This window comes from Gavia stellata, chromosome 13 (genome assembly GCF_030936135.1).
Source record: "Gavia stellata isolate bGavSte3 chromosome 13, bGavSte3.hap2, whole genome shotgun sequence".
Taxonomy (NCBI): domain Eukaryota; kingdom Metazoa; phylum Chordata; class Aves; order Gaviiformes; family Gaviidae; genus Gavia; species Gavia stellata.
The window spans coordinates 13,195,339-13,220,280 of NC_082606.1; the positions used below are offsets into that span (position 1 = coordinate 13,195,339).

The following is a 24,942-nucleotide window of genomic DNA, read 5'->3' on the forward strand; positions in this document are numbered from 1 at the left end:
TGAAGTTTGTTTCAAAACCTGGAGAAGCACATGTATTGGGGTTTTGTTTTCAGATGCACTCAGAAGTGAGAGAAGGCAAGGCATTCGACTAAAATTGTGAGGTGGGTTTATTTATGTGACAGTGCTTTCGTGTAGAATAATGTTGTGCAGAACTTCTGTGGAACTAGTACTAGATGTGCCAAGTCTTATGCAAGCAACAGGATTGTTTCAGAGGCCTTTTAACTTCGGGCTTTTTTACTTTTATTATATTTACACATCCTAGTCTGGTGTAGCTGGTTCTATGTAGCTGTGGAAAGCGTTACAGAAACCTCACATACATGTATGGAGCTACTAAATACTGAGAAGTTCCTCTGAAAAGGTAACTTGCGTCCTGTGAAAATTAATGATGTTTTTCGGCAAAACCTGCTTCTTGGACTTACTTTGTGTATTTTTGTGAGAACAGCCACTGACTGGGAATGATAGTGTGGGTTTTTACAAGCAGGCAAAATGAGTCGTTGTAATTCAGATGTTAAGTGCTGTGGCCTCATCTCCAATAACCTCTGTACCTGGCAGGGAGCGTCTGTGAGAACAGAGGTAAATTGTCAGGCTTGACTTTATGACTATTGGCCTGCAGTCTCAAGTTGAGAAAAGCAACTTAAGTTTCTTTTCTACATGTAGAAGCTCAAAGTAACACAAAGTGTTAAGACAAGTGGCACAAGCAAGCTGAGAGTATTAGCCAGTTTGCCACTGGCTGGCCGTGAGGAGTGGCAATGCGCTTGTGCTGAACGAATGACAACTGCGAAGCTGGGGCAGAGCAACTATTCCTGTTGGGAAGTGCAGGATATGATGGCAGTGTGCGTGCCTGGATGAGCCCGGGGACTGACACACGTACTACTTTTCAGATGGGCACCCTGCAGAATGTCTTGTTCCCTTCCGCTTCTTAGTTGCATGCAGACAGTGGAACAGCCTTGTGGTATCTTCCCATTTAACTTGACACCTTTCCCCCATCCTTTATAGCTTTCCACAACTGGCTGTGTATTGGCTGAGCAGTTTTGCTTGTACAGAAACTTTGGGGGGGAAGGTTGAGCCTGAGAAGGAAATGGCCTGACACATGGTTTGGATCTATTGGTTGCTTGATGCATATGAGTTGGCGTAAGTAATTTTGTCTTGGTACGTCACTCTCAGCACTGATCTTCGTGTGACTTTTTTTGGCTTGACAAACATGACTTAGTGGGTTAACAGCTGTTATTACTTCATGCTGTCACCATGCCATAAATTAAAGGTGCTATTAAGTTTTAGGGGAAAACTTAGGGGTCTTTAAGGGAAAAGTTTAGGGGGCTTGGCTCAGCAATGGGCTGCAGTTGGCTGAATAGAAACAATAGACTGGGAACCCTGCTCTCTGCTTGTACTTCAGCTGAAAGAATCCTCTTTCTCCATGCATCCAGGTGAGTTACAGCCTGATTTCAAGTTAGGACTGTAGTAGTTTGACTCATTTTTGTTTCTTAATATTTCATATAATTTTTAACGTGGTGGGATTCCAGGTGTAAGTCTGATTTATTTTTTTTAGATGGCAACCTGGAAGAGCAATTGGTTTCAAGATGGAAGGACATTTAGGGGAAAAGATTAACACAAACCCGCAGGCCCAGCTGCTGTGATGCTGAAACCTGTTCAGCTTTCCTTTGAGTACTAGCAGCTGGGGTAACGGGGTTTGGACCTTTCAGTGAGATCAGGTATCTGACTGGAAGTTAGCAGCACAGGCTGCCCGCCTGCCACAGCACCTCGCGGACGCGCAGCGCCCAACAGCCTTCACCACCACCGGCCGCTACACATGCACCACCCAGGCCGGACCCCGGCCTTTGCCCGCCGGACCCCGGCCTTTGCCCGCCGGACCGGCAGCACCTGGCGCCGCCGAGCCCCGCCCCGCCGCTCCCGCCGCCAGGACCCGGCGCTTATCGCGCACGGGGCGGCGGCGCGGTCCCTCCCCGCAGCGCTCGGCCGTCGGCGCAACAGGCAGGCAAGTGTGGGGGGCCCGCCCAGGCCCGAGGGGGGAGGCCGGGGCCCCGCCCTGGAGCGCGGGGCCGAGGGAGCCGGCCGTGGTGCGAGGGGGCGGAGGTCCCGGGTTCGCCCGGCCGAGCCGGGGCCGAGGGGGCCCGAGGCGGGCGGGCCGGAGAGCGAGGCGGCCCTCAGGCCCCGGGGCGGGAGGGCCCGGCCCGGCCGTGCCCGGCGGGGCAGCCTGCGGGCCTCGGGCTCTGCTGTGCGGCTGCCTGCGGGGCCGGTGCCGCTGGTCGCAGGGGCGGGCGAGGAGAAGCGGGGTGCAGCCGGGGCCTCGCGCGCCCTTTGCGGCACCCACGGCCATGGCCGTTGGGAACCGTTGCGTCCCCCGCAGCAGCAGGCGCGGTGCTGTGCAGTTCCTCGCCATGGGCGTGGAGCCCGATTCACCGAAGGGAGCACCTGCCAGGGCTGTGTTCGCTTCCCCTGATACCTCGGGATGCCCGGCTCGGCCGGCAGCCGCAGCGGCAGAAGACAAGGAGTTGTCCTGAGCCTCTCTGCGTGAGGTGTCGTGCTTCCGTGAGATCTTTGTTCTGGGCGCTAGTTGTGACCCTCAAGGCTTATTTACTGGACACGAATCTATAGACCTGGCAAGAGAGTGGCTTGTAACGCTTGGTGTTCTGCGTGTGTCCCTTGGGTCTGAGGGTGTACCTGTTCTGTGATACCCCCTCTACGTAAGTAATACTGCAAAATCAACGGTGAGAGAGTGCCCTCCGTGTTAGATCGGCTAGTGGACCTAGTAAGTGCGTGGGAGAAGAGACTGAAGTTTGGTGCTTGTCATTAACCGCTTCTCTTGTGATTTGCCAGCATTGTATTTCTGACTTGTCCATGTATTTATTGCATAGAGGTTGATTTTATTTACTTGTGGCCGTTCATACATGGAGAACGGTAGCCAAAGATAACTTCTACACTTTCACCTTGTTTATAGGCTGGATGGTGGGTTATAGCAGAAAGTGCGATGAATGCCGTTAGGTGGGGTTTAGCTGCTCTGGTTTGGGTTCTGCACAGAACTAGCTGAGGAGCACTTATCCTACTCTGTTGAATCTGCTGTTTTCTTGGGTAGAGAGTGGAATGGGTTAAAATAAACAAAAATATTAAATTGTAGTGCATTACTTAATAAGCCTCTTTTCAGCAAGGTGGTTCTTTAAAGAAAAGTTTAAAAAAGTTGGTAACCAATTCATTTCCTCTGTGATGCTTATAGAAATGTCATTCATTTGTTTTTTAAGAACAGCTTAATGAAGATTGCTCCTTGTGTGTTGTTTTCTCAATCTCTCAAAGGGATATAAGCAACTAACTCTGGAAAAGTGTTTTCTGTTTCCCTTTTATTTTTTTTAAACTGAAAAGTCACTGTTTTTATGTTTGTACTACCTTAACCTGCTCAATGGCATTCAAATGCCAAATAATACTGAGCTTTCCTGGTCAGTCTTAACTGTGATTTTTTTTTTTTTTTAAAGTGCATTTTCTTCAGTATTAAACAGACTTATTCTAAAAGCAAGAAAGCAAATAGCCTTACAGTAAAAGGGAAAGAGATTTATGAATGGAGATGTGACAGTCACTGACTGTCCTCAAACGAAGTCTGTTTAAAAAAAAGCCTGTTTTTAAAAAAAGGGGAGGGGGGGAAGCTTTGAAATGCTGGCTCTCCTGGTAGAAATGACCTTTTTTGTGGACTTCTTGTGAGTCACATCGCCCTGCCTTTTATGTGGTGCTAGGTGAGCTGTGCCACAGTAGCGTTACACAAGCTGCTGATGCTGTAACAAACCACTGTTTTTGAAAGCATTCGTAGAACAGACTTACCTCTCCTGGTGACAGAACTAGTTTTAAACAGCAGAACTGTCTCAGGCTAAGCAGAGCCCTCACTGAGGTGAAGTGTATTGTAGGCTTTACCTTTCTAGGCAGTGCTCTAAGACTTGTGGACGGATCTTCATTAGGTATGTGATTTCATGCTACATAAGGCTAGTATCAGCCGTCATGTTTTGTTGTGCATAGTTTAAAGGATGATGGATAAGTTTCCTGTGTGTTAAACAGTCTTGTTGTAGAAGCTTAAAATTTCATAATTAGCCTACTGAACTGAGCTGAATGATCCCCTTTACCTTCACTTTGTTCTGTAATTCCCCTGTTCCTTTATCTTCAGTGTCCAAAGTAGAGGGTTGATGTGGTGTTGACAGGCTCAATCGTACAGCTGCTGTCTTAACTTGGGAGTTTAATATGAAGGATTTTGCTGTTCTTCCTAAAACAGCCGTCTACAAATGACACTTCAGAATGATTGTTTCTATATACTCTGAAACAACTTAGAAACAACACAATACTGCATTTTCATCAATTAGACTGCTGCTAGTTAAGATGCATCTTGTGTGTGCTTAGAAGCATGCTTACTTCAAAATCTATTTGGTCAGAGAGGATAATTATACCTTTGTTTGCATTACAAAAACGAAGTCTTGTTCTCTTGGCCCAGACGTGCTTTGTGTTGTCAAGCAGGAGGCCACTGTGCCTGTTCCGTGTGTTTAATAAAACCCAAAGCAAAATCCTGCGTTCATCAGCTTCCGGAAACAGGATGTCCCTCTTAAAACTGTGTCGCAGACGGAAGTTGTGAAACTTACTCTTCACAATTCATCTCTCTCTGACTTGGTGTGGTGGGCTGACCCTGGCTGGGTGCTCATGGGTCGGGATGAGGACAGGGAGATCACTCAGCAATTACCATCATAAGCAAAACAGACTTGACTTGAGGAAATTAGTTTAATTTATCACCAATCAAATCAGAGTAGAGTAATGAGAAATAAAACCAAATCTTTAAACACCTTCCCCCACCCCTCCCTTCTTCCCAGACTTAACTGGACTCCCCATTTTCTCTACCTCCTCCCTGCCAGCAGCGCAGGGGGACGGGGAATGGGGGTTGCAGTCAGTTCATCACACATAGTCTCTGTCACTCCTTCCTCCTCAGGGGGAGGACTTCTCCCACTCTTCCCCTGCTCCAGCTTGGGGTCCCTCCCATGGGAGACAGTTCTCCACGAACTTCTCCAGCGTGAGTCCTTCCCACGGGCTGCAGTTCTTCATGAACTGCTCCAGCATGGGTCCCCCGTGGGGTCATAAGTCCTGTCAGCAAACCTGCTCCAGCGTGGGCTCCTCTTTCCACAGGTCCTGCCAGGAGCCTGCTCCAGGCTTCCCACAGGGTCACAGCCTCCTTCGGGCACATCCACCTGCTCCGGCGTGGGGTCCTCCACAGGCTGCACGTGGATATCTGCTCCACTGCAGACCTCCCTGGGCTGCAGGGCACAGCCTGCCTCACCATGGTCTTCACCAGGGGCTGCGCGGGAATCTCTGCTCCGGCGCCTGGAGCACCTCCTCCCCTCCTCCTTCACTGACCTTGGTGTCTGCAGAGTTGTTTCTCCCGCGTATTCTCATTCCTCTCCAGCTGCCATTGCGCAGTTGTTTTTTCCCTCCTTAAGTGTGTTATCCCAGAGGCACTACCACCATGGCTGATGGGCTCAGCCTTGGCCAGCGGTGGGTCCGTCTTGGAGCCGGTTGGCATTGGCTCTGTTGGACGTAGGGGAAGCTTCTAGCAGCTTCTCACAGAAACTACCCCTGTAGCCCCTCTGCTACCAAAACCTTGCCACGCAAACCCAATACACTTGGAGAAAGCAGGACACATGTCCATCAGGTAACTTTTCCTTTTACAGCTAGAACAACGTCCTCCCCTTGCTTGAGCAGTCTGTCCACATCTTTAAATAACTGCCTGCCCTAGATAGATATATGATAAACAGCCTTTTAAAGTGAAACTAACTTATTCTTGCCTTGGGGTTTTTTACTGGGGATGGGAAGAATACGTCTGCATCTTGGAAACCTCCTGTAAAACAAAATTATTAAAATTGTTTTTACAGTGGACAACTCTGAGATTTTCCCTCTCTGTCCCAAATTAATTGTACTGTAGGCATTAATAATGGGACTTCATAAAGAATTTGGGGTACACAGAACTGAGGGATGTTAAGATAGCACATGAAGGTGCAGAATTAATTGCTCAACTACATCTAGCATAGTGGAGAATTTTTGAAGCTGACCTTGGAAGATTTTCTTTAAAATATTTGAGGTTTTTAGTTTAGTTTTCAAACTCCTGTCTGTAAGTACCGTAAATTAGTTCTACCCTTTAAGTGAAAAATCTGGAATTCTTGCCTGATGACTCAAGGAATTAAACAAAAGGGAGCAGGTATAAAACACAGGAAAGTCTTATCATAAGTTGCTTTTCAGGTTATAATGCTTACTCATTCTTTATTTGCAATGTGGCAATAAGGAACTGAACTAAAATGAGTTTAGACCTGTTTTATCACTGAAAAGCTAAAAACTGATACTCCGCGTGTGCAAACAGTGGATTTAGAACAGGAAAAGCTCTTATTCACTCTAGCTGAGGAAGGGAAACGTGGGTTAAACGCAATTGGGTTTCTGACCTTCGTTTCCAGCTACTTTGCTGATGTAAAAGCTAAGAGGTGACCATGGATAGAGAACTAAGTATTTTGGGTATACTCAAAGATCCCAGATCTAGTTTTCCTGTCAAGCTTAGGACTTACTTCCCCTGCAAGGATAGACTAATACACATGCCCTTGCTCAGAGCACTGTAGAGCTTGGCATGCCTACCCTAATGGCTTGCCCCCCTGAGAGGCAGCGAGAAGGGGTATGTCTGATGTGTGCATATGCTGGTACATCCTAACATTAAAATACAAATGTAATGATGTGTTTGGCTGACACATTACAGTTAGTGGAATGGCACTCAGTATGTTCATACAACTACCTTGTTCAGTAATTCAGTGATCTACAACACTTAGCAAATTCGTGTTCCTTTTTGCGGCACTCATCTCTTCAGGACTGTAATATTACAGCTGGAGTTACAGCATACGCATTGCCTATGCTATAGGATCAGATACACTTTCCTACCACGGTAACCAGAAAATGTTCTTACGCTTTGTTAGAATTCATTTGCTTGTATGAAATTTCAATTTCCTGGCAGAGGCCATGATTGACCTTTTTTTTCCTTTTTTTTCTTCCCTAAATTGATTACAATCCATTTGCGAATTAGTGGTTAGCTGCAGCAAAGGTTTAGTTTTATAATTCTTGCCTTGAAGACTCATCCAGGCATATAAACAAGTATAAATTCTACCTTCTGTAATTGTTACTAGTGCCTTTCCTTATCTTGTAGCTTCCCACTTACTGAAAGATGTCAGCCATCAGAGTAGTGTCCTCCTGTTCCTGTCTCCATCCTGGTGTACAGCTGCTAAAACCAGGAATGCAGAAGATGAGCTCCTTCAGCTTACATACAGCAGCTAGGTGTGCTGCCAAGGATTACTATGAAGTACTTGTGTTGGGTGGAGGTGCTGGTGGAATCACCATGAGTGCTCGGATGAAGAGGAAAGTGGGGGCAGGAAATGTGGCTGTTGTTGAGCCAAGTAAGGTAAGTCTGCCTTGGCTGTAAAGCATTGAAAAGAATAAGCGTTTTACAGATGTGACCAGATTGGTCTGATTCTCATCCCTCTCCAACCCCATGTTTTTAACTGTGGAGAGGAAGCCAACTAGCCATCTTTTAGAAGGCTTTGCATGGAATTTGTTGCTCCGTGATAGAGGTGTGTGCATCCCTTCAGCTTTGTCATGCAAAACTCTTCGTTATTTATACAGCTTCTTTTGTTACGAATAATACAATGTTAAGAGCACATTTCTTCCTATTTGGAGTGATATGCCTTCATCTTCAAGTCCCTTTAAACAGTTCTTAAATGTCCGTGTGAACATTTCTTTCAGACTCATTACTATCAGCCGCTGTGGACCCTGGTTGGTGGTGGTGCGAAGCAGCTGGCAACTTCTGCGCGTCCAACAGGAAGTGTAATGCCTAAAGGTGTTGAGTGGATCAAATCGCGAGTTACAGCATTGGATCCAGATAAGAACTGCGTCTGGCTGGAGAATGATACCAAGGTGGTAATGTTTTAAAAAAAAAAAAAAAAAAAAGTTATTCTGAGTCTCCTATATCATGAGTTGTCTGTCCACCTCCTGCAGATCCCCTTGGAACTGCCTGTTGAGCAAGACTTTCCTCCAGCATCTAGGAGGCCAGGAAATTCCACTTAGTCTTATGAGAAGTACTTGATCCTAAAATCTGTTTCCAGTAAAAACTGTTGTAGATAACTAGGTTAGAATAACATCCACTTAAAATACTATTATCGTAAGTCTTCTCCCTGTTTATACTGAACTGAACACAAAAGATAGAATATTTTGCTCTAAACACTTGGTTTTGTGTATAGCAAAGGCTGCGTGTATAACTTGTAATGCAGTTAGCATTTTAACTATAAATTATTATTAGACCTTAACATTTGTGTTACTAATTCTCCCTATATCTCCTTCCCTTATGACTCTGTTTTTTGTCTAAAATACTTCTTTTTTTTCCCCCCTTACACAACAGATATCTTACAAGTATTTGATAATTGCCCTTGGGATTAGTCTGCATTACGAAAAGGTATTTGTTTTACAGTAATTGTGTTTTTACTGCTTTTAATGGCATCACGTACCCTTATGATTCACTAAAGCAAATGGCTTTTCAGTACGCTTTTTTTACTGCAAGATATTGAACACTAATACGAATTAAAGAGCCAGAAGACAGCCTAATGACTTTACTCCTTTCACAGATCTCTACGTAATAACGCGAATTACCCTTGGGAAGGTCTTTTAAGACAGCTTTGTTGCATCTCTATGGCACTATCAGCAGATGTGGCAGCAAGTTAAATCTAGAACTTAAAGGCAGTCTGTAATAATGAGATAATAAGGTATGCTGACTGTAGTCCGAAGCATCACTAATGTAGACAGAAGTGAGAAACAGACAGCAGTCAGTAAAATCTGTCCTGCAGAATTAATTTGACCCACCCTCACCTTTCTTAAAGGATGTACTTCAAAAGGAACCAGCTGAGTTACCACGCTTGTGTTTAAATAGGCCCTGGGGCCTTCCCATCTATTAGGCTTCCTGTACACGTTAGCATTTTCCTCTGAGTGCCACTGTATAATAGCATTGTATGGCACAAGAATGACCATAGCGATATGTAGGAGGAGGGAAACACAAATGCAAGATGTTTGAGCGATTTGACTCTCGTGGTTTTAACCTGACCTGAATATGATGTAGTACCTGGTAATATATTTGAGTATCTCTTTGAAAAGCTCCCAAGGCATACGTAAAGCAAGAGCTTAGTTAACTATAGTCACACCAGATAAATTCTGGTGATTAGGTCAGTGGAATGAGGAGTTGCATTGTGTTCAGTGACCCTCTCAGTCTTCATATATATCTCTTCAGTTCAACCTGATGAAACTAAATTCAGTATTCAGTAGTAGAAGCCATGTAATACAGTTAATCGCTATTATTCTGTAATGAATAAAATTCATAGTAACAGATTTACAGGACTTTAAAATGAAAGTGGCCAGTTTAAAAAGAGGGATGGTTTCTCTTACTTGTTTTCACCAACAGTGTACTTCCTGGTATAGACTCTAATGTCCAAAACACATTGCAGTCATGTAACATGACTCAGTTTTGTCACAGAATTTCTGCAATCCATTATTTTGAAATGGGGACAACTCCCTTTCTCACAAGCAGATGCTCAGGCATAGTAGGAGTAGTAGGGAAATAATTATTGGAGACAGTTGAGTTAAAATAACCCTAGGAAATACAGGTGTCTGCCACTGACCACTGAAAAGTTTCATTCACCTTATGAATTTTCGTAATGCCTTTTTTTTTTTTTACACGGTTTTTACTTACAGTGATATGGCAGTGACTTCGTATATTCTTACGCTGAATTTCATGCAGTAATCTACAAAAACTTGGATCTGGGTCTGCACTGAACACTTACACTACCGATGTTGCAAACCAGAGTCATTTCAGTAAATGTTACATCTACTAAACCATCTACTAAATTCTAATGGAAATAGCTGTTTGATTGCTAGGCTTATTTTCAAAAATGCCAACTAGCAAGTATAGACTTCCTTTTTGCTAGAGGCTTGTTAAATACTTATTTCTCAATTCTGCATTTAATACTTGATGATGATGACAAAATTTTTGCCATCTGTACTTAAAACCTTTATTTCATTTTCTTAGATCAAAGGCTTGCCTGAGGGTTTTCATCACCCTAAAATAGGTTCCAATTATTCAGTTCATACAGTAGAGAAAACATGGAAAGCTTTACAAGATTTCAAGGAAGGAAATGCTATCTTCACTTTTCCAAATACTCCGGTGAAATGTGCAGGGGCTCCTCAGAAGATCATGTATTTATCAGAGGCCTACTGGAGAAAAGTAAGTATTTTACTCTCTCTGCCGGTGCTTGTTCCGACAGTTGGAAGAAAGGCTTGTTCTAAGGGGTTCATATTATCTTTAAAACAAATAAAAAACCACAAGAGAGGAATGAGACTCAGGATTATTAAATTAAAGTGACTGAGTTGCTTTTTCTATTATTAATGTATAATAAGTGAAGCTAACTGAATGGTACATAAATATTTAGCATATATTTAATACTGGAGAAACTTGTAAGATTCAGAGTCCATAAGGAAAGAACTGCTTACCCCGCTTCTGGTGAGCTACAGATATAACTGTTCTCAGCCTAATGTATAACTTCAGGTGGTGCACTAAAATAAAGCTGGTTGGAATTAAGTAATTCTTGTTACTTTACCTAATACCTGTTGCCGTTTGTCTTTCCACTAGTCTGAAAAGTGGCTATGCTTGCCCCTTGTGGTGCACTGTCTCGGCATCAGGAGGAGTCTTAGCCAGGCTGTTAAAGCAAGCTTAGTGGAAACAAAAGACAACTTCAAGTGGAAGTGTCAGGCTTCATATGAGTTTGTTTCATGAGCTGTCTGCTGGGCGAGTATCTGAAAAATGCGTAGAACTGAAGGTTTCAGAAAGCTATATAATGCTAAGCTGCTACAAGTGCTTAACCTGCATACAGCAGTTCCTCAGTGAATTGAAGCCATCTCTTCTCACTAGCAATTTGTGTGGGGTGCCTTCAGTACCTCACTCAGAAAGGGCAAAGGTTATCTTGTCTAGCTTCTAATATGGTGTGAAATAGCTGTATCTCGAGAGTTCTAATGTTAATACTTCATTAATAATTGAACTGCATTAATAGTTCTATCAGCTCTTTAGTAGTGCAGCATAGTTCTTTTGTCTCTGCTAGCGTTTTCTGTTAAGAAACAAGCTAATTTGATCTCTCTGTGCAGACAGGAAGACGTTCCAAAGCAAACATAATGTTCAACACCTCACTTGGTGTCATTTTTGGTGTTAAGAAGTATGCTGATGCATTGCTTGAAATAATAAAGGAGAGGAACATTGCTGTTAACTATAAGCGCAACCTTGTAGAAGTTCGAGCAGACAAGCAGGAAGCTGTGTTTGAAAACTTGGACAAACCTGGAGTGACTGAAGTTCATCAGGTCAGGAGCTTTCAAACCTCTAGTTTGGTCCTATTTCTTTTCCTTGTATACTGTAACATAACTGCCACACTATAATAACATAATGTCTGCTTCATTGTATACTGCTGTTTCCTCCTGAGAGTACCATCTATAACTTTAGCAGAAGACTAAAAAGTTTGAAATTAAGGTGGAGAGAAGAAAAAAATATTTCATAAACCACACCTGGAGTCCTGTATGCCTTGTTAGTATAACTTGGGAATGTCTTAGATATATATGGAGGAAGGCAAATTGCTGTTATGCCAGTCTAAATGGAGTTGCCTGATAAGGTTCATGTTAATAAAAGGATGCACTTCAAATTTGAGAGCAAATTTTCATTCTATATACTTGTGTTTTTTTAAAAAAAACACAACCAAAACAACAAACCAAACAAGAGAACTCCTTTCCACACGGTGCTTGTTGCCTTATATCAACACAGGTATGATTTGCTCTGATAAACTAGCTGTTGAGTGCCTTTTCTTTCTGTCTAGTATGAAATGCTTCATGTCACACCCCCAATGGGGCCACCTGATGTACTCATCAACAGTCCTGTCTCGGATGAAATTGGCTGGGTGGATGTAGATAAGGAAACTCTACAACATAAAAAGTATCCTAATGTATTTGGTATTGGAGACTGCACCAACCTTCCAACATCAAAAACTGCTGCAGCTGTTGGTAAAGTTGCATGTGTGTGCTTGTGTGTGTAATGAAAAGTGTGGGAGTGACAGTAAGCTTTTTGTTTAGTTTGTCACTCCTGAGGTCTTGACTTCAGTTATTTCCAGCTTTCAAAAAGACCTAAGTCTCCTGGGCCAACTAATTAGCTATAGACCACGCTGATGCCATTAACCCACTGTTCGCTTGTTCCAAATGCCTCATAGATGAACTAATTCTATTTTCTGTGTTCACAAAATGGCATAAAATGAGCATACTACTCTTGCATTCCGTCGTCATTCAGTAACAAAACTTTGCTCTATCTTAGCAGCTCATGCGTATGTGTCAGCTAACTGATAAGTCACTATTGAAGAATTGCATGTTCTGTACTTGGAGCCACAGGGTCCAATATAAAAACACTTTAGGCATATGGTCTCACAACTGAAAAAAAGAAGAAAATAAGAGGGTGGAAAAGAAGAAAGACTATACAGTATGTTATTGGTGTGGGGGGAAAAAAAAAAGAAAGGCTATACCGTATGTTACTGGTGCAACTTGAAGAATAGTATAGTCAACTATTCCAGCAAATGGGTCTAGCATACTTCCCTTACAGCACTCAAAATGAAACAAAACTTCAGTGTGCCAGAATCTTAGTGTTTGGGAAGACTGAGCAAGTGTAATTTAGCATACGAGAATGGGCATAGGTTAAAAACATACAGGTCAAGTTTCATTAAGCTTTAGCACGTTGGAAACAGTGAGGCTAAAGCATTATTCCATTTTTTTTCTCTTATTTGGGACTGTAAACTTTCCAAACTGATTTGACATGTAAGTTCAAATACAGTTGAATTGTCCAACAAAATGCCTGGCTACTAGTGTTTGCTCTAGTAATTACAGTAACTGCTGCCTCAGACAAAGCCTTAATACACTCTCTTTTTCTTTCTTATGTAGCTGCCCAGTCTGGAGTGCTTGATAAAACTATTTCCCTGGTAATGAAGAACCAGTTGCCAACTAAAAAGGTACCTACAGATCTTGTCTTAGGGAGAAGTTACTTTGAATGTTTTCTCCATTCTTACGCAGGAAGTCTTGCAAGCAGCTAAACAGTGTGAACTGGAAGGCAGGAAGGGCTTTGCATCAACAGTTGGGGTGCTAAATGGCTAAATACTCTATGTCGTAATAGTAATTTAGTTGCACAATTCATATTCTTGATACTGCCGTTAAAGTATGATCTACTTAATTCCCTGACTTCTGAGTTGAAGTTTAAAGGCTGATTAGTCTGGGTTCTTCACCAATGCAGGTGACTTACTAGTCAACAGTTTTACTCGAAGTGTAATCCTTACTCCAGGAAAACCCTTGCAAACTTCGACACATCTGTACAATGTTAAACTTGCCTCCCCTCTACAGAACATGATCTTTTAAGGAGTTAAATTGAAGGTTTTGTACTACAGAAGATGTTAAGCCTGTAGCTACGGTAAAATTTTGACACCTGGCTTTCATTTTACATATGGCTTCTGGATTGATACTGCTTGGAGTACTAACCTGAATATCATCATCCATACTCCTGCAATCCTCTGGAAATTCTTACAACTCTATTCAAGATCCTGTTTACATGCTGTTTGTTAAAGCTAGCACCAGCTCTCATCCTGATCTACTGGTCACCTATTCCGTTGGTTACAATAATAACTAGCAATTAATGACACAAAGTCCTATTGTTCTAGGTTAGTTCTAATTTAAGCAATGTTGTTAAGCAAATCTACAATCTACATTAGAAATAAAATAGCTTAGTATTATGGTTATTAAGCCATAATTAGCTTAGCAGCCTTCCCAACTCACTGGTATTAACGCTATAAATGCATAAACCTCCTAGTAACTGGTTTTGAAATATGAATGTTAACAATATGGCTTGTAATATCTCAGCATTTAGACTTTAATTAGATTAATGAAAAGGGGGTATTCTTCATTGCAGTACGATGGATATACTTCCTGCCCGCTAGTAACAGGCTACAACAAGGTGATTCTAGCAGAATTTGACTACAACGCTCAGCCTTTGGAGACCTTTCCCATTGACCAGAGTAAGGAGAGAGTAACCATGTACCATATGAAAGCTGATATGATGCCTTTTCTCTATTGGAATGCACTACTTAAGTAAGTATTTAAATTCTGAGCCGGCAGAGCTGCTGTGATCATTCAAAAAAAAAGCCAGGCTTAGTTCCTTAATAGAAAAGAAGCAAAGCGCATCCTTAGTCATAACTGAGACCTCAACTTTCTGAGGATTCTGGCAGTTTGTAACAGGGGTTTGTTCAAGCAGAATAGGGTTGGCCCAAAGACGAGTCTCCAAAACATACTTTTACCTAAGGGATGAGTGTTAGGGGTTTTTCTTGTGGGAGTAAACAAAAAACACTCCCCCCCCCCCCCCTTGTTAATACATACATAAAAATGGATGAAACAACTTCCTCTATTTCTAGGGGCTACTGGGGAGGACCAGCTCCTATCAGGAAGCTAATGCATCTGGGCTTGAAGTAACTGCTGCTTCTGTGTTGGTCAAACACTTTTGAAGAAAAAGGACTGGTCTCGCAATGGATCAATACGTATCTTTCCTCTTGGACAACCACGTAGTAGAATAATCATTTTTTTTAAATCAAGCTTTTGTCCTAAATTTACTTTTTCCCCCTATTAGGGATTAAGCCTTCATATGCTCTTCCACTGCTCTTCTATGTAAACTAAGGCCTTAAACTACTGTATGTACATACACAGGACTTTCACCTACAAAACATCCTCTAGAGCAAGCAATAATTTTAAAGCTGTTTTCTCTGTAGAATTTTTTCCCTGATTCTAAACTGAATTATCTGAGAAAAATGTGCATGCACTGGCTTTAAGAGAATAATTTAGCGCTAATAAAACGGCCTGAAAACCTCCTCTTGTTCTCTCATTTTTGAAAAGCAGCATCAATCATACTTTCTTGATTACGAAGCATACCTTGGTGCCTAATTAGATGGATTATAGAAACTCATGCATTATTGAAAGGAAGAACTCAAAGTAGGTTGTGTGTATATGTATGTACGTATGTAACACATACATACATTCTCCTAGGAGTTGTGCCACTTCATGTCAGTTCCACTATAATGTTTTACTCTCACAGGTTAAGAACATAGTGAAAAGAATTCCTAGTAGACTGGAGCTTAGGAGAAGACAGAGATCATCTGAGGCCACATACTAGGCTGAAGCACAAATTAAGATGACAGACAAGGGGGAAGTGCTTTTTAATTATGACCATGTATAACTCAGTTTCAAGGGAAGATGGAACAAAGTTGAATTTAAGAGTTGAGAGTCTTCACAGAAGCTGGAACTTTAGTGGCAGTCAGGTAGACAGCACAGAACAAACAGGAATCTTCTTCGCTCACAAGAATCATCAGCAGCAGCTTATTTCTAAACAGAAAAGATATACGTAAACATATTTCAAGTTAATAGCTTCATCCTTTTTCAACATAACCTTTCAAAGGGTTACCTTTGAGTTGCAATTATAAGCATGAACATGTACCTGCATGTTAAGTAATTCTTCAATCTTATTCTGGATCTGTCCATACACATCATTAAACAGCTCCTCCTTTGATTTTGTTCCATTCAAGTGCACTTAAAGTAAGAAAGTAAAATACAAGAGCTATAATTGAACGTTTCTGTAAGCCTGCCAGATCCTAATTTAAAGAGCATGCCCTTGACTAGTGTCCGAGAAATACATTCCATCCACCTGCTTCAGTTCCTCTCATGCATCTAACCAGTATGCATGTCCCAGCTTTGATAAGCATTCTCATAAAGCAATCTTTCAAAAGTGCTTTTGTCATTAAAGACTTACCCACATCAACTCCAAGATCCTCCATTATTTTCCTGTGCTTTACATACATAGGCCAAACATGGCCATCAAACAATCCAGGTGGATCTGGTACAGTGTAATTCCTTGAACTACAAATTAAAACATTGTTATTCAGGAGTAGTCGAATTACAGTTTAGGGAAATGACAGTTCATTCAGTTTCTCTACATGCTAGCCTGAGCCTGTTGCCTCCAAGGTAGTTTCTGAGCTTACCAAAAAATCAGTATTTAGCATAAGCTGCAAGCAAAAATACCCCCAAAAAAGTTGGAATTTGATGTGCGGGTCCAAAGTGTTCAAAATGCAAAACGGATTCCTAACAGACTGATCTTAACATTGATGAAGAGCATCCTCTGCTTATTCCTCTGAAACGTAACTTGCAAGTTCCACACATTTTATTTGCATTAAGAACAGTGTATGTATGCTACTATACAGCCAAATGTAAAACCCCAGGATAGTTCAAGAGTTGGGAACCGTATCACTGGAAAACCAGAAAGGGAGAAAGCCTATTGAAAGATCTGTGCTGAAATTGAGCATTAGTCTCACATACACAATAGTTTGGTAGAAAGCTTTTCTGTTTCTTTGAGTGAAGGAAGCTACAGTCTTCCAACACAGCAGGTACACTAGTATTTATCCTTTCTTATCTAAAGGCTTTAAAGAGAAACAAAGTCTTGAACAGAGTAAGATGTTACTGGGCTAGCAAGGGAACTTACCTTCTTCTCCTTTTACACTCTTCATATGGAATGGAAAGAAAGTACCGATGGTGGAATACGTCAATCAATGGCCTGAAAGAGATACATGTTTGGTTACAGCTAGACTGTTTGATTAGTAGCAAGAAATGGAAAGGTAAAACTACATCAATTTCCTGTACCTAGAGCTATCTTCAGACTTGTGACACCTAAACTCAGCAGTAGTCAATACCAGCTGCTAACTCTTGGTTTAGAACAGGTCTTTTTATTCCCTTGGAAGTTTGCCTGTCATGTAAAATCATGTAAAAGTCGAAATATATGAAGTCACATTTGATTACCTGTAGGTGTAAAGTAGGAAGCCTTCAACAATAAGAATGTGGACTGTTTCATCTCCTCCCTCCTTATCTTCTAAGATTTGGGCATCCAGTGTGTTGTTAATCCCATGAGAACGTTCAAACTTGACTGGGTTTTTTATCCAAGCATTTATGGTACTCATCATAGCTTCCATATCTAATGCACTAATCACTAAGACAAAACAGACAACTATCATTAAACAGTAATTAAGTATGATCTAGGAATAGAGTCAGTACAAAAAAAGTGCAGGTAAAGAGTCAAAATACACTCAAAGTTTTTGAGTTAAACTTCGATAACACTGTAACAAAGCCTTACCATCATACTGTTTAAACCCATCTTCAACTTCTATTTCATCTTGGGGCTGAAACAGCGATAAGAAAAAAACTGCTTGGTCAGCACTGCTACTGGGAAGCTTGATACCCATTTCAAAGCAAGATTCAAGATCCGAACCCTGAAGCTACAAAGAGGAATCTTAACCCTCCACCAGTTTTCTTTGCATGCAGATAAAAAGCAGTAGTAACGAGGCTAAGATAAAGCAGCCTGCTCCTCTATCTTCCCACCAACACAAGCACACCATGTAGCACTCCAAGAAAATGGAAAGTCATCGGGACACGTTACAGCGCAAGCTTATCCACCAGCCGCACAGCCAACCCAGGTAAGCATTGCAGAGGAGCCGCCGCAGACGGTACGGGGAACCTACGGTAGCTGGGAAGCGCGGGCAGGGCGCCAAGAAGAGAGGGCGGAAGCAGGCGGGGGTCACCCCGCGCCTTCCCCGGCCCACAGCGGGCGGCCGGGCTGGCAGGCGCCCGCCTCACCTTGAAGAAGTCGTCCTGGTGCACCACGCTGCAGTTGGGCAGGGCCTGCATCAGCTTGCGGGTGAGGGTGGTCTTGCCTCCGTTGGTGACCCTGCGGCGAGAGCGCCCAGCCTTCAGGAAGCGCCGCGGGCCACGTGCGCGCGCGGTGCCGTCTCCTCCCCCGCCCCCCCGGCTCCCCGTCCTCCGCGCTCGCGCCACTGCGGCAGCGGCACGAGGAAGGCGGGGTGGGGGAGGGAAGCGTGCCCGGGCCGCGCCTCGGCCGGGCCCAGCACCACGGCGGCCGCCCCCCCACCCCCCGCCCCGAGCCGCTTACCCCCGGCCCGCCCCGCGGCTCTCACCCGCCGATGCCGATGATGATGTTCATGGCGCGTCCGGCAGCCGCCCGGCCTGACTCCTACAGCCTGTTCCTGAGGGGCGGGGGGGCGCTGGGGACCCGGTGTCTCCGGTACCGGCCGCCTACGTGCCTGAGCCGGGACCCGGGGAAGGGGGGAAGAAAGGGGCTGGAGAAAGAGGAGAAGGTAGAAAGGGGAGAAATCCAACGTCAACTGCTGGGCAACGCCATGGTCGGAAGAGGAGGGAGCAGCAGCAGAGCTGGTCCGCGCCGCGCTAGAGCGCTCCGCAAAGGGAGGCCGGCACCCGCTGCATGGAGCTTCCCCTCACGCTCCTGCGCGCCCATTGGGCGGCTGCCACCGCCGCCGCAGCCAATGGAGAGCGCGCGGCGCGGACGCCTCGCGGCTATTGGGTAGGACGCGTTCACTCACGCCCGATAGGGTTACAGCGCGGCCGTTCGGCGGCGCTCATTGGCTGCTGCGCGGGGGGAGGGTAGCTGCGCCAATGGCAGGGGCATCGCGCGCCTGGGGGAGCGGTGGGGTGTCTGGCGGCGGTAGCGCCGTGCGGGTCCGCCGCGCCGAGGCCCGCGCGATCTCTTCAGGCCCTGAGAGACCGGGCGCCGCGGGAGCCTCCGGGCGCTCGGCCGCGCCGCCAGTGACAGCAGCGGCGGGAGCCTCCGGGCGGCTCGGTCCCGCTGGGCTGCTTCGCGGTGGTTGCGAGGGGGCGAGCCCCGAGGAGGGCGAGGCCGAGCCCCGCGCCCTGAGGAGGGCGGAGCAGGTGCCGGTTCCGCTGCCGCCTCCTCAGGCGGCGCTGCCCGCCGCGCCTCCGCTCGGGGGCTGTTACAGCGGCTCCGGCGGCAGTAACGGCGTGAGGCGGGGGGCGGGCCCGTCCGGGCTGCGCTCTTCGCTGTGTTAGCAGTAACGTGGAGGTGGTCGTTCGCCTTACGGAGCCGTTAATAGCTCCATCCGAAAGGCCTCCGGGCGCTTTTTGCGCCCCGCTCCGGATAGCGGCCCGGTTTTCGGTAGTGAGGGGCTGCGCTCGCACCCAGCGCCTCGCCCCGCTGGTGGGGGGCGGCCCGCCAAGCGCCGCCGTCGTGCTGCGGCCTGCAGCTGCCCGGAGGGCCTCGGCAGAGCGGGAAAGGGAAAGGCAGCGGGACGGGCCGTCCGGGCGTCGCCTCCCCTGTGGCCTGGCTCAGTAGGGCAGGGCTGCTCCGAGTGGGAAGCGCTGGGAGGGACTCCTGCGAGCGGTGTGGTTTGCGCTGTGGCGGGGTGACCCCTGCAGTTTTCCAGAGCGAAATGCTCCAGCGGTTGTGCAGGCGTCTGCGTTCAAGGTCAAAATCCGTCCTTAGGCCATGAAATTGGGGAGTTTTAATGGGCACGTAGAAATTTGACTGGGAAACGTAGTATGGAGACTTTATCTCCTACAATCCCCAGGTCTCAACAGAAGGGCGGTTCCCTACTCCTCTGACTGGAGGAGCACGCATTTTCTTGGCACTTGTATTTGTCCCTCGGCTGCGGACTGCCAGTGCTGGGACTCCTGCAGACTGCAGAAGACACAGGACTGGAAACTCTGCTGGACCTGAGCGACTTTACCTCTTCTTGTTAAGATTTTTTCCCTTCTATGAAGAAATAAAACTTACAGTCACAGCCTTTTCTTTTTTTTTTTTTAATCCGAGTTTATTCTTAGTAACATTAAATTCCATAATTTACAAGCTAGTAACTCAGTCCAACATGTTTACAAATAAATGCCAGTGGTTGGTGTGTTGCCAACTGTTCAGCTTGCTTCTCATCTTTTTGTGAGTTTTACTAATTTTCTTCTGGTAAGACTCCAGGCAAATCTCAGTTGATTTCTCTCACAGTTATTTTTAACTTCCAAACAGAACACATAATTTGGTCTCTGGGCTTTTCTTTTTTGAGGAGGAACAGACAGTTAGTTAAAAATGCATTTTTTTTGTTTGTTTTGTGACTAAGCTCATTGCCACTTTGAAATAGAGGAGCTGCCTTGGTGGTTTTTTGGTATTTGTTTTTTTTTTTTTTTTTAATGTGTGTGTCTACTTAGCTTTTAAAAGGAGAAGCTTCAAATCTCCTCAGAGACTACACCCAAATTCCTTAAAATAACAATACCAACACACCTAGATTAATGGAGGTCTCAGGTAAAACCCTATTCTCAGCTTTCTATGAAGCTTCAGGGTGGCAGAAGGCCAATATATAATCATACTACATAATAGTGTTATTATGTAGTTTGAGGACTACATCTCAAACTAAATTTGTAATCTGTACATATATTAGTAAAATTAGGATGCTATTTCCAAGCAGTTAAGCTCACTCTACAGCAGGATTTCAGCTGTTTGGCTCCAAGGTTCTTCCAAAGTCTTGGTAATTTATTGTTTTTTACTCTTCACCTTTCACCACGCAAGGTGCACTCTTCAAGTTTCGTGTTCAAAACTACTTTTTGATCTAGAAATACAAGTTCCACTGTTTTTTACCATACCTTGCCATTCCAACATGTAAATGTACAACTGTTTCAGGATTTTAATATGATGTAAATATCAAATGAGCAAAGTAAGGGTAATGAACAAATGAGAAGCATAGCGGTTTTTAGAAAGGCAGTTAGGCTGAAATACGCTTCTCTCGCATCAGTTCAGTACTGACAGAGCTGGAATGAAAATGGCAACAACCGGACTCAGAAGTTACCACAATTTAACAACTCTGTTGGGGAAGAACAGTGGTAGCCTGTGTCTGATGTGTGATAATATATGCTAACTTTACACTCATTGTCTTTCACTAACAGCTCAGAGTCAAGGATTTGTTGTGATCAGATCTTGAGTCTAAAGGCCAGTTGTGAAGAATAGATACCTTTAGTGGATGTTATTTATCAAGATTACCGTGCATCTCTCTTGTCTGTAGAAAGGGAGGATTCTTTTGATTCAGGCAAACGTTTTCTACTGCATATAGAATTGGTATTTTGTAAGTAAAATACAAGAATATTTTGAATACTTTTTAATACACAGCAATGATAGAACAAATTGAGTGTTAGGCTCAGTAAAGTATATCTAAACATTCATAATGCTCTCAGGCGCTTTAAGGCTACAGTTTCCAGAATGGCTGTGCATCCTGTCCATCGCATTCAACATCTGTGTCTGCGCATGCTAGCCATTTCCCTGGCCCTTTGTCTCTGTCTCCTGGATAATACTGCTGCTATGGTGAAAAATAGAGAGAAAGAACAACAGGATATTGTCCAATTCTGGTCTGTGTGCCAACAATGACAAAATGTTGTTTTCTCCTCCGTTTGGGGATTCTTGTTGGCTTTTATTAGTCCTGGGCGAGCCTGAACACATTAAGATGTTTTTTTAATTCTTCCAGTTAGTGTGGACGCCTTGAGTCTCTGGGAGGAAGGTGGTGTCCCATGCCCTGGCACAGATATTCCTGTCCTGGAGGATGATACTCTGACTCAGGCAGAGGAAAAGAAGAGTTCTGTTGTAAAACACAACAGGAAGGCATCCAGCGCTGCTCTGTGCCAGGAGGACACCTGCAAAGCTGCCGCAGCGGTGGAAGTGAGCCACAGGCTGTGTGGATAGTGCTGAGAAAACTGCACGGCTGCACAAATCTGACGCCAATCTAGGGCACTATTTTTGGTTTCCGTTCTGCTTTTCTGACACCTGTAGGTAAGCGTGAAGCGCACAACAGCCTTCTGCAGCACCTTACAGAGCGAAGGAACTGTCACAGGGTATGGGATCACAGTGAAGAGTTCTTGCTTAGCAATCAGGATTAAATATAACCCAGGAATATGAACTGTAAACGCGCTGGAGTTGCCAAGACAGGAGCTGGCTTCATGCCAGTGCTTGAATGAGGACGTACCATCCCGTCGGGACTCCCTGGGAGCAACAGGCAACACCCAGGTATGCATGGAGCCCCATGGAGGTAGATGGCCAAATGCTGTGGGGTACAGTGGGAGGAGAGTGGTTATTCAACCGTTATTTTGGGATGGTGATGTTTATCTAATTTGATGCTCCTCTCAGTCAGTCTTCTTTCAGAATAGGTTATTAGTGTACAGCGACACACTTCATGATTTTTAAGAAAATCCTAGCTTTGATACAGTCTCCTTAACATGAAATAAACCCAAAAAATCTGCAACTAATGTGAAGCATAGGCAAAAGCTTCAGCTTCTGCATGTTCTTATGGTTGTGTGGGCCACTGTCTCTTCTTTGCTGCACCCAAACAGGGCATCAATGGTGATAAAGACCGTTGTGAGAGGATGAAGTGAGGTGAAAAATTACAATTGAGCCAGATAATGAGTTGTATTAAAACCACCCAGAATAAAATGGAATAATATATTACACATTGTGCAATAATGTATCATATAGGCCACCTAAAGCTGAGGCAAACATAACAAATGCTTTGAAAGCTAAATGGCAGAAATTTAAAAGATCTGCTTGAAGTGTAAGAAAACCACAAAGGTGAAAGAAATAGATGTGATAATTGCGTGACTACATAAGGAGTGCCTGTGAAGGAGGAAGCTTATGCTGTTTGGTTGTGAAAACGTCAGTGGGGGTTCAGAAAGGCTGAATTGATGAAGCTGTAACTTCTGTTAAGCTGTGAGCTTTAAAGAAAACCCCTTCTTTATAGATTAGCATGTTATAATATTGTTTTAATGATTTGGGGTATGAAAAAGTTGATATGAAAGGCTACACTATAGCCTTGGGTTTGACTGGAAGGAAGATACTAGAAAAAAGAAAAGTAGTCAGTAACCACTAGAAAGTTGGTTTTTATCATAGCTTCAGGGCACTTAAAGTCAGTGAGTTTCCTGGTTGTGTCTCCAGTTCAGGAGTGCTGTGTTAATAGTTTTGTACATTGTGGGAAGTTCTAGGCTCTGTCTGATGAATGGTTTCTGTTGCTGATCTACAAAGCGCTTCCCCCCCCCCCCCCCCCCCTCTTTTAAGGTTTTTTTGGTGTTGTAGAATACTTTTTACTTGGACCTTTTCTATGTCTAAGAAGAGTAACTCTATCAGATGTAAGAAGGAAACTTTTTTTTGCACCTGTTTGTAAATGTTAAGCATTCAATCTGTTGTGCTTCAAAGCTATTTTCTTTTGAAATACTAAATAGTTCATAAGCATTGGCTAGCTCTGCTTACAGTCAGATCACAGACTGTTAAATGAGACCTGACTTAATTCTAGCATTGCTTTTATTACGTTTCTGTAAAGAAACCAGAACTTACACTACTGTTTGTCTGGGAGTAAATATGCAGAGTTGTTAACCCCAATTTCTGATATGAACATACTGATTTTAAATTGATGCTACTCTTCTGTCCAGGTATGTTTAAGAATTTTACAGTCCTGTTCTAGTCTTCTGAAATGTCTATTGCTCAATAACTGTTACAAGACTTTGATATATTTTAGTATAAACTTAAATAATAATCTCTTTGCAGGTGTACTCATCAGATGCTTTCTGTGATCTTTACCAGTGAATCTGCACAAGCAATTCCTTCCTAAACATACTTTAGGAACTGCATCTTGGTCCTCAAACTACTTTAACTCCCAGAGAAATAATTACACTAAACAAGACCTTATTACCTACTGAAAAATATAATGACTGAATTCCTGGTTTGTTTTAATTGGTGCAATGGTGAACAGCCCCAGCCGGTAGGTAGATGCACAACTGCCATCCTTTATCAAATTTGAAATTTTGTCTTTCATTTATGTGGAAAACACTTTCATTGTCATGTTGTCTTGATGAATTTGGGCTAAGTAATGCACAAGCTAAAACCAGACCTGTTAAACTATGTTTAAACTGTATGTGTTTTGCCAGAAACTTTGGCTATATGACTGTTTGCAGTTCTTGGGCCCTGACTTTCCAACATTAAAGAAAGTTTTTGCTAAAATTCAATTAGTAGTAATACAGTAATAAAAATTACTTTGACCTTCTCTTACCGCAAACAGTCTGAAACTTCAGCCCAGTTGCTGTGAGGAGTCATTAGGGGTCAGTACTGACTTTTTTTTTTAACTCAGCTGCTTGTTTCCATCTGAAAGCTGTTCATGTTTTCTGAATAGAGACCTAAGTTACCTTTTTCTTACAGAAGAGGCGTCGGAGACTGGACCGGAATATGATAGGAGAACCAATGAACTTTGTACACACTGCGCATGTTGGAGCAAGAGAGATGAGTAGTGACTATTCATCAGTAAGTGTACACTTCTTGGATATGCAGAAATCTCCACTCAGTAACCTATAGAGCAGGTAGCTAATAAAATACTAGGCAATTGTAAGAGAGAGAAAAATCTGACTTTTTTTTATCAATAGAATAGCGTCAGAATGGAACTATCCTTTGGTTTGTAAACATAAGATACTGTGGAAGATATATTCAGCAAGAAGTGCTCATTTCCCCAGTATCTTTGCATACAATAAGAACCTTTTGGATAAGGATTCTGTGGATGCACTTGATACTAGGCACAGATAACACATTACCCTGAAGTCAAAGCTGTGCCAGGGTGAGGGATGTAAGAATAAGTGGATTTTGGATAGCGAGACCCATCTCATGCACTGACTTAAAATAGTATTTAACAGTCCTGGGTTTAGTTGTTATTTCTCCCTACTACTGTTGGGACCCAGCACTGTAAATGTACAGCTCACCTGCCTCTTCAAATTGATGCTTTCAGTAATTGCTGTGGCAACCAGACTTTATAAGATGCATGCTCTAATAAACTTTTTTTCTAGGCTGTATCAATTCAGGACCACATGAAGTCGAAAGGTGGCTACACAAATGGCCCTTCTGCAACTGTTGAGATATAG

At 43.7% G+C, this 24,942-nt stretch overlaps 3 protein-coding genes across 5 annotated transcripts; 2 read left to right on the plus strand and 1 right to left on the minus strand.

The window, feature by feature from the left end:
- Positions 1-2,460: 2,460 nt before the first annotated feature.
- SQOR (sulfide quinone oxidoreductase) lies at positions 2,461-14,862 on the plus strand. 3 transcript variants are annotated; one of them, XM_059823927.1, is made up of 10 exons: positions 2,461-2,702; positions 7,211-7,462; positions 7,804-7,974; positions 8,456-8,509; positions 10,130-10,324; positions 11,239-11,448; positions 11,955-12,138; positions 13,060-13,127; positions 14,075-14,253; positions 14,574-14,862. In XM_059823927.1, exons 2-10 carry the CDS (start codon positions 7,229-7,231, stop codon positions 14,629-14,631), a joined length of 1,353 nt encoding a protein of 450 aa, XP_059679910.1. In that variant the 5' UTR covers positions 2,461-2,702; positions 7,211-7,228; the 3' UTR covers positions 14,632-14,862. The 3 variants fall into 3 exon arrangements, with proteins under 3 accessions (XP_059679910.1, XP_059679912.1, XP_059679911.1); XM_059823929.1 differs by having other exon boundaries at positions 2,510-2,534; XM_059823928.1 differs by lacking the exon at positions 2,461-2,702 and adding an exon at positions 2,729-2,767.
- Positions 14,863-15,351: 489 nt separating this feature from the next.
- Positions 15,352-18,456, minus strand: LOC104252418 (nicotinamide riboside kinase 2). The gene is made up of 8 exons (XM_059823908.1): positions 18,168-18,456; positions 17,830-17,920; positions 17,330-17,375; positions 16,999-17,185; positions 16,685-16,756; positions 15,959-16,065; positions 15,647-15,738; positions 15,352-15,534 (listed from the first exon to the last, which is right to left on the minus strand). Exons 1-8 carry the CDS (start codon positions 18,191-18,193, stop codon positions 15,529-15,531), a joined length of 627 nt encoding a protein of 208 aa, XP_059679891.1. The 5' UTR covers positions 18,194-18,456; the 3' UTR covers positions 15,352-15,528.
- A 5,288-nt stretch (positions 18,457-23,744) lies between these two features.
- LOC104252618 (CDC42 small effector protein 2-B) lies at positions 23,745-24,942 on the plus strand. Its single transcript, XM_009807166.2, has 3 exons — positions 23,745-23,798; positions 24,233-24,334; positions 24,868-24,942. Exons 1-3 carry the CDS (start codon positions 23,745-23,747, stop codon positions 24,940-24,942), a joined length of 231 nt encoding a protein of 76 aa, XP_009805468.1.